A 16,604-nucleotide genomic window follows, 5' to 3' on the forward strand; every position below is an offset into this window, starting at 1 on the left:
AAGTCAACTTGCTGAAGTTCAAACTGAGCACGAAAACAGGGAGGAAATGAGATTTAAGTGACTTTGAACATGTCAAGGTCTGAATATTTCAGAAACTACTGAGTTACTGGTATTTTCCCACATAACCATCTTTATGGTTTACACAGTGTACAGAGATGGCAGAGGAGAACAGCCTGACTTCTTTGAGCTAAAAGGAAGGCGCCGGTAATTCAAATAAAACCTCGTTACAACTAAAGTATTCAGACGTGCATCCCTGAACACACAACACATTGAAGCTTAAAGCAAAAAAAAAGACCACACCAGGTCCCAATCCTTTCAGCTAGAACAGGAAACAGAGGCTACAGCTCGAACAGCATCAACAAATTGTAGCATGTAGCATTTTTAAAACAATAACAGGATCTGCTGGATTTTCATAATTGAAGTTAAAATGTTTTGTTTGTTTTTTGTTACATGGAAAATTGCTCAGTGGGATTCTGGTGAATGGTTGAAATTGGGTTGAATTCATCTCTCTGTTATGCCCTAAAACCACCACATTTCACTTTTCAACCAAAGACAGGAATATTTCTTAAAGGGACATAAATGTCTGGTGTGTTGAGGGTAGTGGAAGAAAAAGCCTAACCCTGTACTGGAAGTCAAATCAAATGAAATGCATTTCCATATCATATTTGAGTGCTTGATACAGTTCTGGGACAGGCAATCCAGTCAGCAACATGTGTAAATATCAACTCTCACTATAGACCTAATCAAAGCTAACCTGGTGTTTTTAAAGTTGGTGAAAAATGCTCTGACAACTTGCAGTAATATCACACCTTATGGAGGACAAACAGATACTGTTTCATGTTATACATCATGCACCAGGCTCTTAATCAGGCCAAATATACTCTCAGTGACCCTCTGCATCTGGTACAACCCCAAGTGCAGGAATATAATGATGCATCGTACAGCTGCTGACTTGCACCACAGACAAGGGAGAAAACACTTAAACAGTGTAACAATTCAAAATATTGTTTCCAAACAAATCCCAACAAAAAAAGACCCAACACATGAATGTCTGTGCTGGCTGCTTCAAGCAACACTTCTAAACTGATACATGCAGTTAATGTTGTCTGTATATTTTATATTTCATCAAGGATTGCACAAAGCAAACATGCTGTGGATTCACATGCTAGCATCAGTCCCGTGTCAACTATTCAGGCGTGGCTCAGTGGCACTAAACAGGAAGGACAGGCCTTAAGACTCACTCATCGCTCTGTTAATCCCATGACAATGTCTACACTCACCAGACGACAAAATGTTTCACTCCATAAGTCACCATACCAATCAAAAGTGGCAGGAGTCAGCTGTCGGTCTAATTGCATGCAAACTGATGATTTCACAGTGAAGTGGCTCCCAAACACTTTCAAACAGAGTGAGGTCTTATTGAAAACGTCTGCACGATCAAGCCAAATTTTCATTCAGAAGAGTTTGCTGAATAGGCCCAGTCAAATGAGGGGACAAAAAGATGAATGCAGCACATGCTGTACACACTTTGCTTATTCACACATAAACACAGCGAGCTCTGAGTGTACGCAAACCCTTTTATAAGAAGGGTAGCATGTCCCACTGCCAACATGACAACCAGGAGCACTGAGGCAAAATGCACCAAAAACCACACAACAAAACCAACATTTTCAACCCGTGTTACTAAGCAAAACTCGTCCAGAAACTTCAGCTCTGTTAATGTGTCTGACCAACGCTCGGTCACCGAATTGCATACGCAGGAACAGCAAAACGATTTAATAATTGCAGCAGCTCTTACTTCGATGAGGAAGTCCCCCGTCCTAAGTCCTGCTTGCCATGCCACTCCTCCCTCATCCACAGACTCCAGGTACTGCAGGGCTGGAAAGGCAGGTGTGGGAGTAAACTCCTCAATGGGCGTATCCGCTGGACATCAAAGAGAGAAGAGCGTGGTCCCATAAAATAAGGCACAATGCAAGAAAGCAGTTTTAAAAAGGGACAAGATCTAAACAAACAGGTATATGTTAACACAATGACACAATGAATCTAAGACGTAAAACCTTTTTAAAACCTGACTTTAAAATGTCAGTTAATTCTCTGTGCACGGGCAGATTAACCCCAGCGTAGTATAAAAACCTGTAAAACATTTAAACAGAATGTAACCCATTTGTTACATTCTGTTCTGCAAGCTACAAAATACACAGCAGCAGATGAACAACCACACAGTCTATCAGCGTGTGTAATTTGCCCTGTTAATACTGTCATGGTTTGACTAGAGGGTTAGCAATAATTGGTATGATTAAAGCATGAATGCTCCCATGGCAGAATTAAAAGGGGGATTTTAGCTTCACCCAACGTTCACGTGCGCCCAAAGTTACTTCCTGGCTACCATGAGCTGGACCCAGATTCTTAGCTTTTTACATGTTCATTACAAACGGGTTTGTATATGTCAGCTAAGGATTTAAAATTCTTTTAAGACCATGAAGCAGCAAAACTGACAGTTTGATGGACTTTAAAACTGTTTTACCCAGAGAATTAACTCAGTTCAGGTTTATTTATACAGTGACAAATCATAACAACAGTTGCAGCCACCTTACACTGTGAGACCCTACAATAACAATCAGATGACCCCCCTATGAGCTAGCACCTGGCGACAGTGGGAAAGAAAAACTGCCTTGCATGTAGGCATTTGTCCTGCTTTGCAGCCTGCTTGAGCTCAGCATAGTAGCATGTGAACCACTTTTACCAGCTGCAACAGTTTAGAATGACTCTCCATTTCACTGCACAGCTCAGGAGCAGTTCTTGCTCTGCCCTGGAGGTCTGCTGTGACCTCGATTATTATCACCGGCTGCAGTCCATAGCAGTGGAGGGGGGGCGAGAAACGTTCTTGAAAGGCAGGTGAATGACATCAAGGACCAGCACAATAGCGACTCGGTCAGCCTGCCGGTAGGGAAGCAGGAGTCAGGAAGCTAGATGGTTAGTAGTGGCTGAACAAAGTACGAATAAGGAGATTATTCCGTGCTAAAGTCATTCTCTCAGGCTTATGATAAGAAAGCAACATAAAGCACAACATATACAACTATTAATATAGTCTGGCCATACTCCCCATGTCAAGTCTCTGTGTGAGCAAGACTTGTTCATTAATTTTAATAATAAAGCAAATTCGTAAAATTCTTTGTTTCTCAGGAATAAAGTGGCAAAAAAGCATCCCTCGTTTTAAGAAAAGTTTACCATCTCTCCTGTTCTCTACTATCACTTTCATCACGCGCAGCCGCGGCACGCGCTCCCTCTGTGGCGGGAAGGGAGGTTAGAAAATACTGGACTGAGAGAACGCAGCAGTGACAAGTGACGTTTCCTATAACTCACCCTGCACAGCACTTATGAGGGGATTTGCATGATTGTGATGACTGTGTTTCTTTAGGTGTCTGTCTGTGTGTGACACAGTGACAGAGGAGGACGAGAGACAGCGAGCGCAAGGGAGAGAGAAAAGAGAGGCTGAACTGCAGAGCACAAAAGAGGATGTGAGCTTATGTGACAGCTCGAGCATCAGCGCATGTTTGTGAGTTTGTGTATGCCTGTTCACCCCGTGCAGTGCAGGATAAGCTCGGCTGGGTCAGTTCCCCCGGGGTGATAGCAGTGTGTGTTAGGATGACTAGAACATTCCTCTTGTTTTTCAAGTCAAATCCCTCTTTCCTCTCCCTTCATGTCAGTCCCTCTCCTTTTTCTCCCCCTCTCTCTGTATGTGCCTTAAAAAAACATGAACATACTAAATTTACCTCTCGACAGTAACCATGGTGTAGACCAATGGAACAGCGGCGCACAGTTGTAGAATGCAAACGTGGATTATGACATGGCGAGAATCGTCATAGAAACCGATGCAGCAGCTCAAACTGGCTATTTTTAGTGCCAATCTTACAGCCTGGTGAAACGGCAAACTGCATGGGTAGGCCACTCTTATCACAACAACTCCTGGTGTGGTGGAAAGAGGTGAAGGATGGCGGACACAACAAAGACGGCTACACGCAGACTTACTTAACCAAAAAAAAGAATAAAAAAGGCCTTCAGTCTGATGTTGTTACAGATGTTGTTACAGATGTTCACAGACCTCTGCAGCATGCATGAAAAGACATTAAAATGTAGGCAGACTTATGTGCAATCAAATGAGTGCTGGCGTGCAATCACTCCTTACGTGCATTAAAGTTTCTATAAGTATATTTCTAGTGGAACTTATCTGCATGTTTTTGTAGTGTCACGCAGACACACGCCTCTGAGTGAGAAGGCTTAAACTTGAAATTTAAATGCAAATTGACATATATTGGTGAATAGTTTCATGAGGCATGTCAGTGTTGATGACTTCTAGTGTTGATACTTATAAGGAAGGATGACGGTTTGGGGAGAAAGGGAGAACAGATCCGAATAACAATCACAAAAAGTAGCTAAGTCGATAAATGCTCCTACCTTTTGCCCCACGCAGGACGAAGCCAAATCCCTCATTCTCCTTTTTCTGCAGCACCACCGTCTTCTCGTCCACCACGCAGTCACTGTGGAGGAGATGCCGAGCAGAGCGCCCGTTAGCACAACCCATCATCCGCAGCATGGCCACGGACGCCCTGCCCGAGTGGAGGTTCATACTGCTGGTGGAGCGCTAGTCCGGCCAGGGCAGGGCAGGGCAACCCTGACCCCACCCCACCACCACCACCACCGCTGCCCCCTCCCCCCTCCTCCTCTTGTCGGCCTCTGTCTCTATCAAACGGTATGACAGCGGCCCCGGGAGCCCGGCGACATCATCTCCGAGAAAAAAACAGCAGAAACACAAACCGGGGGTAGACGACGCACGAGAAGCGCCTCCCTGCCCTCTCCCCGCCGCAGTCGCTCCCTGTCCGCTTCTCCTGGTCGATGGCGCGGTTACCTCCGCTGCTGCTCCCGTTGCGCAGGAGGAGAAGGAGGAGGCTCTGACCCGGCGTGCGGGAGTGCTGCGCCGCCGAGGAGACGCGACATCAGGCTGGTGGTGATAGCCTCTAACGGCTCATCATGAGGCGGGAAGGAAGGCTGGAGCTCCCCGGGTTGGGAGGTGGAGGGAGAGAAAGCGAGAGAGAGACAGAGAGGGAGGGAGGGAGCCACGCTGTGGACGGAGAGATGTCTAGGTGTGCTGCGCGCTGCACCCGACAGGTTGGTGGGGAGGGAGGGAGGGAGGGGGGCAGCAGCAGTGAGGCGGTGACGGCGGACTCACTGATTGATGACCCAGCGGAGGATCGGATCAGTTTTATACAGCGCTTTATTAGAATCACATCTTAATTAAAAAAACAACAACAGCGACTTAAGGGGACACCGGAAACAGTTTTTATAATCAGAGCAGTAACAAACACTGATGACTGAATGAATAAAGTTGAATGTTTGTTTGTTTGAAGAGCTGCTCAGATCCTGATCTTTGTATGAAGTCAGTCTGAGTTAGTGGTACAGTCCTGGGGAAAGGAATTGCTCCGAGTTGTACTGGGACGACCTAAAAATCATTATGTTTTATTTGTGCCTTTGTGTTCTTTCTGGCCACGGTAATAAACCATGAATGCCATTTTTGCTCAGTGTCTTTCTTATCTTTCACTGACTTCATTGAAACAAGTGAGACGTGAAGTTCTTTCGATGATGTTTTGGGCTTTTTCTTGACCTCCTGAATCAACATGAATGCACTTCGGTAGTAACTTTGGCCACTCCTGTTCCAGGTTTTCTCCATAGATGCCCTCCCCGTGGGTTGTTGGTCTTAAAGATTTAGAAATGACTTTGTAACCATTTCCATCTGCATTGTTTCTTTAAATCTCTGGTTCAGGAAACCAGTTTGAAATTATATGAGCTTTGTGACAATCTCCTGTTGGAAGCAGCGATCAGAAGATTGGTGCACTGTGGTCATGACGGGATGGACATGGCCAGCATCGATACTCGGGTAGGCTGTGGCATTTAATTGATGCTCCCTTGTGGTTATTTGAGTTACTTTTGTCCCATTATCTTTTTAGAATGAGCCATTCTAACCTCTAACATCAACATGCCATACTCACTAAGAGAACTCTTCTTTTTTAGACAACTTTGAGATGTTTGTGTGGGATCCAAGTAGATGAGCAGCAGGTTCTGAAATGCTCAGACCAGTTCATCTGGCATGCACAATCATGCCACAGTCACTTCAGCCACCTTTGTTCCCAATTCTGATGGTCAGTTTGTACTTTAGCAGTTCATCTTGACCATGTCTACATGCATAAATGAACCGGGTTCCTGCCATGTGATTGGCTGACATATATATTTGCATTAACAAGGACCAAAACAGGTGTACCTAACAAAATGGCCAGTGAGTGTACATGTACACTGTAGTAAAAAAAAAAAAAGAAAAGAAAAAAGTTGCAGTTGCTCTGAGTCTCCCCTACTTGTCAGCTGAATAGCTTGAAATAGAAGTTAAAAGAAACAAGCATGAAGTATCATAAGCTATGTGCTTTGTCCTTTAGAGTACTCCTCAGTGAGGCCATGGTTGTGGTAATCTGCACACAGAGGTGCATGAGACTATAATTTTAAAAGCGTGTTCCCCCATAAAGTGGGGGATCCTCCCCCTTTTTGCATGTTAAAAAAATTGATTGTATATAAAAAAAATGTTTTAACATGCAACAACTCCTCTGAGTGAAAAAAGTAATTTTTTCAGAAAGGTTATCTTAATATCGGACCTTCTCTTCCTTTGTTGGTCTAGCCTTGCAAATCTGTAGACTTTGCTTAAATGACTGTTTTCATAAACACATGGATTAATAGTGTTTAATAGCCCTTTCTTAAAATGACTCTGTAGCATAAGGCTACACTCATCAGCCACATCATTGAAATAACTGAGAGGTGAAGTGAATTATATTGGTCAGCTTGATATTATGCGGTGTTGTGCTGAGAAATCTTGACCTTCAAAGTCCAGTTTGTTTGCAGATACGCCCTGGACACGTCACCAGCTCACCACAGGGCTACAAAGAGACTGACAACCACAAATTCTCACATCCACAGCATCATTACAATCACAAATTCATTTAACATGTACATGTCTTTGGGCTGTGGGAGAAAACCCAAGCCAGAAAAGATAGAACATGCAAAGTCCACACAGAAAGGCTGAAGCTGACCAGTGGGTTCAAACCCAGATATTTCTTGCTGTGAAGTCATAGTGCAGAGGAAACCATCAAACCTTCTGAACCGATAACTCGGAGAGGTTTTGATGGTCCAAGAGGTACCCAGACAATATTAGGCATGTAGTTTTAATGCTGCGGTCAAATGGTGTACTAGTAGGTTGATATTCTACTGAAATCCTCTGTTCTTTTTGCTAATTAATGGCAATGCTAAATGTCTAGTGCAGTCATACTGCAAATGGTGTTTGATATGCATATATCTGCAATGTTTAGCATCAGCGTCAGCTATGATTGCTAGTCCTAACCTAAACCGTTACACTGCACTTGTGTTTGAGGAATCCTCTACAAGGCAATGCAGCATCTCCACAAAAACAGCAGGATTGCTCCAAATACAAAGGCACCCCTTTATGTAAACGGTCTAATCAGACATCTTCTCCTCAGCTCTGCATATATTAACTACAACTATTTTGTTCTTTTTCTATATGCATGCAACATTCAACCTCTCATTCCCTGCAGTGATCGTGGCCGAGCCTGCTGTGGTGAGACTGACCAGCATCATCTGAGCTGCCAAGCAGAACTGACCATGAAACTGGCTGGGGAGAGGTCCAAGTAAAAGGCCAAGTTTGCTGCTCCAGCCTGAGGTGTTTGTTGAAAGTGCATCATTCAGCTTATATTAGGCACAAGGATTACAGTGAATAGACATGTGGGATGAGAGAGAGAAGGAAAAGAGAGAGGGAGAGAGAAGGGAGAACAAAGAAGGAGAGAGAGGAGCTAGTGCCATCCTAGCAACAGTTCCCTTAGCAACGCAATCTGTCTGGATAGGAAGGAGGCCGGCACTGCTGACATACTGAAGGTTATCTCCCAGCATTCCCTTACACTTGCTCACTCACTCGCAGACACCCTCCAGCCTAAAGTAGGCGGTCACTGGTAATCACACCATGATCACCTAAATCTTACACGGTGGACATTTCAATAGGTCAGCACAGCAGGGTATGGGAAAGGGCCTGACAGGAAGTGTCCTATTCGATAGTTAATGAGAGGGGGACATCAGGCTGAGGCTGTTTTATCAAAACAGAGTGGGAGATAACGGGTGTGCGACACGCTCCCCAGGATGTATGGGATAAAGTGCTGGCTTACCCCAGTGAGAACGCTGCCTTGGTCTGGACTGTGGGAGGCAATGATGTATTTATAGTCTGCATGAGAGGCTCTATATGTTATGCTATGATATCACTCTTCTGCTGTCTACATGAAACTTTTTATTGGGGTTTGGAGTTCTGGCTAAAGAGCACAGCAATAAGTTGTTTCCTTACATGACTGATGGCTGCTGGAGAAAATGATGTAAGCTCATGGTGGTTAGAATATGTGGGCGTGTACTCCTAGTCATCATTTCATTACTTTGTGCATTATCATCTGTGACATATGACTGTGAAATTGACTCTTTGGGCACCAGCATCATCAGCGTTCTATTTCAGACAGCCAAGAGTTGATGCATCTGACATCTGGCTTTCTTTCTACTCCAATTCCATTGCAGTCTTTATCAGCAAGGAGCGATTTCCTGTTTACATTTCAGATTTGAAGAGTAATGGAGTGGAAGAAGAGAGTACCTGTGGATTATGGTATCAAAAATGGTGAAATACAGCAATAAAAACATCATTGTAATGCTTGTAAAGCAATCCGATATGGTTTGGTGACCAATCACAGCGAGTTTTTGAGAATATGCTAAACTTTTCTGTTGGTGAAACTGCTGTTTTGCTGCTATTAGCTAGCATTAGCCACTGTTAGCCAATATCTTGGAAGTGGATGCAACTTTGTTTGACTCTGATGCTTAGTGAAAAAAACTCATTTGATGTTCGAATCATACCTTACTTACATACTGTAAGAGGAAAAGTTTGACACTAGCTGGCAAAATGTTAGCTTACAACCAGCTGTCATTGTTGTTCAGACTGCTAGCTCTACGGAGACGGTAGGGTCGCATGTCTAACCTGCTGATAACAAGTAATTGCAAAGCCAGTGTCGCTGTGTCTTTCTTTGGTGTAGGGGACTCCTTTGATGATGTAAAGATCTGTATGATGACACAATGACACAACCTGAAATGTCCCTGCATGCCCATGACTACTCTTCACCTCCACATTTTATAAATTACAAATCCTGTTTTAGGTATATTGCTAGATTTACTTTTTAACATTTTGATGTGCTGCCTTAGATATTTTGGACATGAAATAATTATTTCTGTAATGGAAAAATTGCCCTAATATGTGTAAAATCTAGATAGTCATATGTCTCTGTATTTCTTGTACGAATTTGCCATATTGCTTTTATTCTAGTGTGACTGAACCTTTAATTGCTGAACCATTTTACACATAGTGGTGAATCATTTCTGGGATGGGATTCTTTTTATATCCAAACATGTTACTGAGCTGTTGCCAAATAATCTAATTAACTGCGAGCTGTTCCCCCAGTTTTTAAAGCTTTCGGATAGTAACGTATTGAAAACATATGGATGGATTCAAATGTAAGAAAAGACTCAGATTTAACATTTGATATGTTTTCTTTTTACTAGGGTTTTATAGAATACCTGCATTATACTATTCAGGCTGCCAGTCATGCTTTAGTGCTACCTTCAGCTTAGTTTAGTTTGAGCAGTGTGGCACCTTCTTTCTGTCCACAAACACACAGACCAAGAAAACTCTTCCTGCCTCATACGGAATTCATCAGCCCCCTCTGCCAGTTAAAAAAACAAATATGAATTTTTAACAAGCCCAGAAGGACTGAGTGCCTTAGAAAAGTCAATCTTCCAACAAAAGGGAAAAAGTGCAACACGCCAATCGTCGAGGTTGAGAAAAATATTAGTTATGACACAGTTTGTTCCATTAGTGAGCACAAAAGCTGTCAAAGCTCCATCGATATTCAGGTTAAAGTTTAATTTAAGATTTCCATTGGACTTAAATGTCACATGAGCCTTCAGTCTTTGCCAACTGGTCTTCATCACTGCGGTGTAGACATGATTCACCTTGACCCATATTGGGGGGGAAAAATCCATCGGCATGTTCACTAAATCGTGCCAGAGGAAATCCAGCAGAGCAATGAGAGAAATGTCATTGTGTCCTTCACAGCTTCATCAGCACAGACATTCCAGCATGTCTTTATGTAGCAATTTAAAACTAGCGTCTAGTGGTTACAGTCACTAGAATTATTTGAAACTCTTTGCTTTTTATAAAATAACTGATAAATAGTAATAATAATAATAATAAGTGGGGATAGGTTAATTGGTTAATCCAAATTGCCCATAGGTGTGAATGCGGGAGTGAATGTGAGTGTGAATGGTTGTCTGTCCCTGTGTGTTGGCCCTGCGACAGACTGGCGACCTGTCCAGGGTGTACCCCGCCTCTCGCCCTATGACAGCTGGGACAGGCTCCAGCGCCCCCCGTGACCCTGAAAAGGAGGAAGCGAATGGACGGATGGATAATAATAATAATAATAAAACCAAAACAAGAAGCATCAGTGATATTTGCTCTCATTATGTGCTTTAGATTTATGAATAAATAAAAAACACTGAAGCATCTTTAAAATATAAAATATCTTAAAATTGTGAATTGGCACTATAGAAATAAAACAGAACTGAAACAAATAGTTTTTCTTTGTTTGCGTTTAAGTTCTATCTACTTTAAAGCATAACATCCACATTATATGACAGACTATTCATCTCTTATTGATGCAATGATTTTATTTTGTGTTCAATTCAGAAAAATGTGATTGTCTTTACTCCTCAGTGAATCTGCATCTGCTGTAGCTTTTCCTCCTGGACAGACTGACATAGTTTAATCTTTGATACGTATTGTTGGTCATTTCCACGTAGCAATTTATATCACTGCATATGTTCTGCTTCGATGGATGAGCCACATCTCTGCGAGGACATTCAGCTCACCCGTAGGATTGACTGTTTAAAAAATTGATGTTCAAAGTTCCCGCAAAGCATATCAAGCCCTCTTTCTCTGTCTGGCTCTCTCTCACACACAAACACAAACATGGAAGTGTACATCTTTCTTCATTCCTAACCAACCTTATCTTGAAGTAGATGTGACAGGAGAGACGAGTAAAGGAGACAAGATGGTAAAAACCTTGGGATTCGATGTCAGGTACCATTACACAGAACTTTTCATTTAGCTGAAAGGACACGGTTGCATGCTGATTCCATTTTTGCTACTGTGGCTTTGCTTTTCTCTGAAGAACAAAATGAAGTTTTCTATCCAGAGCTTACTGAAGATTTGTCCATACACGGATACAAATAATGACTTTCTTTATTAGTAAGTTTACTTTTTATACTGAGGTGTTGCTTCTGTGATGGCAAACAGTGAATTAAAATTCATAATTCATTTATGCTGCAGTGCTTGTGGTATCAGGTACAGTGTATAGGTTTACCTATAATAGACCACCATGAGTGAGAATCCTGTAGTGATTATTGATTTCCAGTCGGTGGGCATTTGTTCAAATATTAATTCAACAAGCATTTTTTTTAGTTGTGACCAAAACTAAAATGTCTGTCTTTCAAAACACAATGTAAATATGTCCTCATAGTCTAACCCGAACTTTTTTAAAGGACAATGTCACGTAATAAATGAATTAAGCCTGTAACTGTGAGCATGACAGAAACTACAGCCTCTGAAACCTATACAGACATGGTGGACAAGTGCACTGTCTACAAAAAACTCTGGGCAACTTTCGAACTGTATTTATTGCATAATTTTTAAATGGTAAATGGACTGGCTCTTCTGTTGTGCTTTTCTATGCAAGACTCAAGGCACATTATCGATCATGGCTCATTCAGCCAGTCACACACACATTTTTTACATTTTAAGTGCTTTCTGTCAACATTCACACACACATTTAAACTCCAACGAGCGCATAAGGAGTAACTGGGGGTTCAGTATTTTGCCCAAAGATACTTTGACATGCAGACTTGAGCAGCCAGGGATCGAACCACCAACTTTCCAATTAGTAGATGGCCATAGCTACGCCTTACATTGAAGCTTATGCACGAGTTCAGTGCGTATTAGTAAGGTGTGGCTGGTTTCACTCATGTGGCTGGATTCCTGTGTATTGTGTTCATTATACTCATCATATCATACTATTCAATATTTTCCCGCACTGCCAACTTTCATTCTGCCATCACCGCTTTGGCCCAATCACTTTCTGTCTCTATGAGCCAGTCAGCTGATGTCCTGTGCTCTTCTGTCATTCTGTGTTTCAGACTCTTATTTGTGCCACTTTCCTCCTACACCCCTCCACCTCATCCTGGTGAATTATACATCTTCCTCCAAGTCTCCACCAGCTTCACCTTTGCTACTACCACTGTCTAGACTTCTGGTGCTGTCCTGTTTCATACCACTGCTGGACTCCATTTGGCTACATAGCTTCACTGGAGCCTAATAAGTTAGTATAAATAAATTAAGTTGGCATAACTTGTATTTCTTAAATTGACAACACAGAATTTGAATGCTACATTAACATAAAGAGATTTTGTTTCACTCAAGAGATGACAACGAGCTTTCTGAAAGAGACAGAAACATCATGCAAAAGATTAAATGGGAGCTTTGCCAAAGTGCTCTTGACTTTTTGGTATAATCCATAATACCAAAAAGTATGAAGCAAGTTCACACATCCATGGATTTTTTAGCTTGTTTTTTTAAATGTGACTTCTTACCTTGAAGCATCAAAGCTGTCATAGGAGCCCACAGTGTAGTGCCTGAAGAGCTTCCGTCTGTCAGCACGGTCTGCTCGGGAATCTGCCAATTTACAGCAGAACAAGATCAATACCCAAATACCATTCATAGCAGTTTACAAATCAGTGACAGCTGTTAGGAGAGTGGCACTTAAAATATGGCACAATAAGCCCTGCATCCTCTAAAACAACAGCAGAGCAGCAAATATGAACGTAGTCACCTGTATTTGGTTGGAATGTGTTCTTAAAAGAAACATCACACCATCTCGTTCAGTCACATATAAACATGTAAATACAACAAGATGACCCAAAAAAGTGAAATAAGCTCCTCTTCATGACAGTTTCATGCACTGATAGAGACACGGGGGTATGTCAAAATACTCCAGAGAACAAGTGCAAAAAGCATAATCAGCATGGATTCAATGTTAAATTTGTGTAATTAGAGAAAAGTTACTTTGTCAAGATTATTTGACTAGACTTTGATTACGTATTGAGCTTTCTGTGAAACCTTGATATTAACTAATAGTTTTAACTTCTCTGACACAAATGCACCGATGCATTTCAAGTGAATCCAGAAGTATTTAGATTACATTACATAGTTTTAAACAGATGGGTTACCCCAACATGTTCCCACTCCCAAAGCATAACATTTTACGCTAGGTGACAAATCGTCGGTATATTACGCTTCCCGGCACCCAGCACGTCCCTATATTACGAGAAAACCGTTTGCAATGAATCCCGCTTTGATATCACTTTGGAAAACACTATGTAACGTCATTAAAGTGCTGGTTAGGGTTAAGGATAATGTTAGGGTTAGGGCTGGAATACATGGCCGTGTATTACCGTGGGAGCGTCATTCTACTGGATTTCATCCATAACCTGGCGCATAGCATAAGAACGCAGAAGGTCACCTTTCACCTCGGGACAAATCTTCACTATATTATGCCTCGGGAGTGAGAACAGGGTTTCCATACTAGAAAAATCCTTTAAAAATCCAATAATAACTGGCTATTGTTAAAAACAATCTGACTCAGGTTGGGAATATCTTCACCTTTAAAACAAAAAAATACTGCGAGGTCTATAATTTTCTGCACAACAACACAATGTTTGCAGTTTTGATCTATCAACTGAGCTACAAGTACAGAACCACACACTTTCACCTTTCATTAAATTGTGTAATTTACTTTTTAACCTCTGAAATTGCACTTCAAACAGTATAAAGACTGTAATTCCTAAGAGTTTGTAAAACCTCCTAATTTGGAAGTTTGATATTGATTACTTGATTTACAATCCACTGTATTTTTCTCCAACAAATTATAGATTTACTTTAATTCATTTTTTTTAAAATCACAAAAATGACTTGTGGGAAATACAAGATTACAGAATACAATTCTTTCATTAAGGTGACAGTAAGATTTAAGAGTAAACAATTCCAGTTGGTAATAGATTATAGAAAATAGTCAGCGATGGCTGATCAACTATGCTCCTTCTTGCTAGTAGATACACTATCATAATTCACAGGGTCACAGGAGGTCTCTGTATGTTGGATATACATATATAACACCACATAAATACAATAAGCAAGCAGTATTCATAAGAAAGAGGCAAATCAGTTAAAATCCCAGCTATCCCAGGGTACACCTGGGACAGGTCGCTAGTCTGTTACAGGGCTAATGCAGAGAGACAGGTATTTGCATTCACATTCACATCTATGGGCATTTTAGAATCAGGAATTACCCTGACCCCACTAACTGCATGTCTTTGGACTGTAGGAGGAAGCCAGAGTACTTGGAGAAAATCCACGCAGACAAAGGGAGAACATGCAGAGTCCACACAGAAGGGTACAGACCAGATGGTGGAGTTGTGGAGACCTTTCTGTGTGGAAACAGTGCTAACCACCGTGCCACTTTATGTATTTAGCTTAATTGGTCCTGTATATCTGTCTATCAAACTGTGAAGTGAGGATCTCTGACCAAATATTGCACTGTAGGTCTGTCCAGAAAGTCTGTACTCAGATATTAATTGATGCTAACAAATGATATCAATTTAAGATACTTGGTAACAACATCAATACCAACAGTGGCATGTTGGTTCCTTTCAGCTGGCATACAACTTCACACAGCACATGCAGACAGACTCTCGTCTCCTCACTAGCAGATGAAGTAGTTAATGTTCATACGACTCAACAACACTTTAGGTGGAATCTCAGTTCAGTAAAGCTCCCATTTCAAAAACACTGAAGTATTAACCAGCTATCACACATGCTAACCTGGCCAGCGTGCACGTGAACACCATTTAACTACTAGCAATTACCCGACAGCCACATCAGCCAGCTGTTATCATTAACGTAGTAGCTTGGACCTTAGTGAGATAAAAGCAGAGTAATTATTGCAGGCTGAACACATCCTGCATTTAATGCTGAGACATGAGCCACAATTACTGCATGGAAACATGGAGACCTGGGTGTGTTGCTGGCTGTACAGCTTTACCTGAACTGTGCATAGAGTCCAGAGTGTGGAGAACGTTCAAGCAAATAAAGAGTAAAATACAGAGGACAGCCAGAGAAGAGAGTTTTAGTCCTGATGACGAGGGTTGGCTGCGAGTGATGGATGAAAGAGAGTAAAGGTAAATGGACTGGTCCTCATATAGCGCTTTTCTACTCTGAGCAGTCGAAGCGCTTTATACAAATAATTCATTCACCCAATCACACCAATCACACAAGCACTGTTTTCTAAACTGTTAAGTGCTTACTGTCTAACATTCATACGGCTGCATCGGAGAGTAACATGGAGTATCTTGCCCAAGGATATTTGCCATGCAGACTGGTGGAGCCTGGCATCGAACCACCAACCTTCCGGTTAGTAGCTCTACCACCTGAGCTACAGCTATACATGTAGCTGCCATCACCAGTGTGTGAATGTGTGTGTGAATGGGTGGATGACTGGATGTGTAAAGCGCTTTGGAGTCCTTAGGGACTAGTAAAGCGCTATATAAATACAGGCCATTTACAGCCACCCCCAGAGTCTGCAGGGAGATGTGGACAAGATGTTAAACTTTGTTTTTTCTACTAAGAATTTGTGTTTCTTGCTTTGTTGTAGCTGTGAATTTAGCTTTAAAATGCAGGAAGTGACTGGTTTAATTTTTCACTGCTAGTACTGTTTTCACGTCTTCTTTAATGTAACATAACTAATACCACAATTTATCCAAAGTAATTCTTTTAAAAACTTTTTTCATAATTTACAATAATTAAGTTACTAATCTTAAACATGTATTATATTAAATCAAACCTATAACTGGAACAAATTGTTGACACTTAACAAGTTAAGTTATTTGAATATGACTTCTTCACTATTGCTTTTCTTGGTGTTAGGACAGGGATAGGGTCAAAATTGCACACTCAGTCAATTAGTTAATGAACACACATCTAAACTATACTACACATTTTGCACATTTTGCATCTTGCACATGTCTTTGTCATGTCTCGTCTATAATATCCTGAAAATAACTTGAACCTGGTATTCTATATCACTGCACAATCCACTTTGCATTGTCTCTGTCCTGTCTTTGTTTATCGTACAGTTAGTATTGTATAGTTAGTAATTAGTACCTTTTTATCCCTTATTTTTAACAACATTTAGCGTGTTATTTATTTGTAATTTCTAGTTTTATATCTCTTGGAGATATATCTTTTATATACTTATATATGCACGAAGGGGGACTTGGGGTGAAACAGCATTTCAGTACACTGTACACTA

General features: G+C 41.4%; 1 protein-coding gene across 7 annotated transcripts in view; it reads right to left on the reverse strand.

Moving 5' to 3' along the window:
• shank2b (SH3 and multiple ankyrin repeat domains 2b) overlaps window positions 1-16,604 on the reverse strand; it is a 125,512-nt gene that overhangs the window by 77,710 nt on the left and 31,198 nt on the right. For 6 of the 7 annotated variants that reach the window (XR_001290549.1, XR_001290550.1, XM_013914492.1 and 3 more), the window contains exons 5-7: window positions 12,832-12,913; window positions 4,456-4,538; window positions 1,799-1,923 (exon numbers count right to left, since the gene is read on the reverse strand). Coding sequence is in view for 5 of the 7 variants with exons in the window: in XM_013914492.1 (XP_013769946.1) it covers window positions 1,799-1,923; window positions 4,456-4,538; window positions 12,832-12,913 (290 nt within the window). In the remaining 2 variants the exon portion in view is untranslated. Of the gene's footprint in view, window positions 1-1,798; window positions 1,924-4,455; window positions 5,167-12,831; window positions 12,914-16,604 lie in introns of those variants that run through there. The other variant, XM_013914493.1, reaches the window with a different exon arrangement.

This window comes from Pundamilia nyererei, unplaced genomic scaffold (assembly GCF_000239375.1).
Source record: "Pundamilia nyererei isolate P.nyererei 1_Seehausen unplaced genomic scaffold, PunNye1.0 scaffold00200, whole genome shotgun sequence".
NCBI lineage: Eukaryota > Metazoa > Chordata > Actinopteri > Cichliformes > Cichlidae > Pundamilia > Pundamilia nyererei.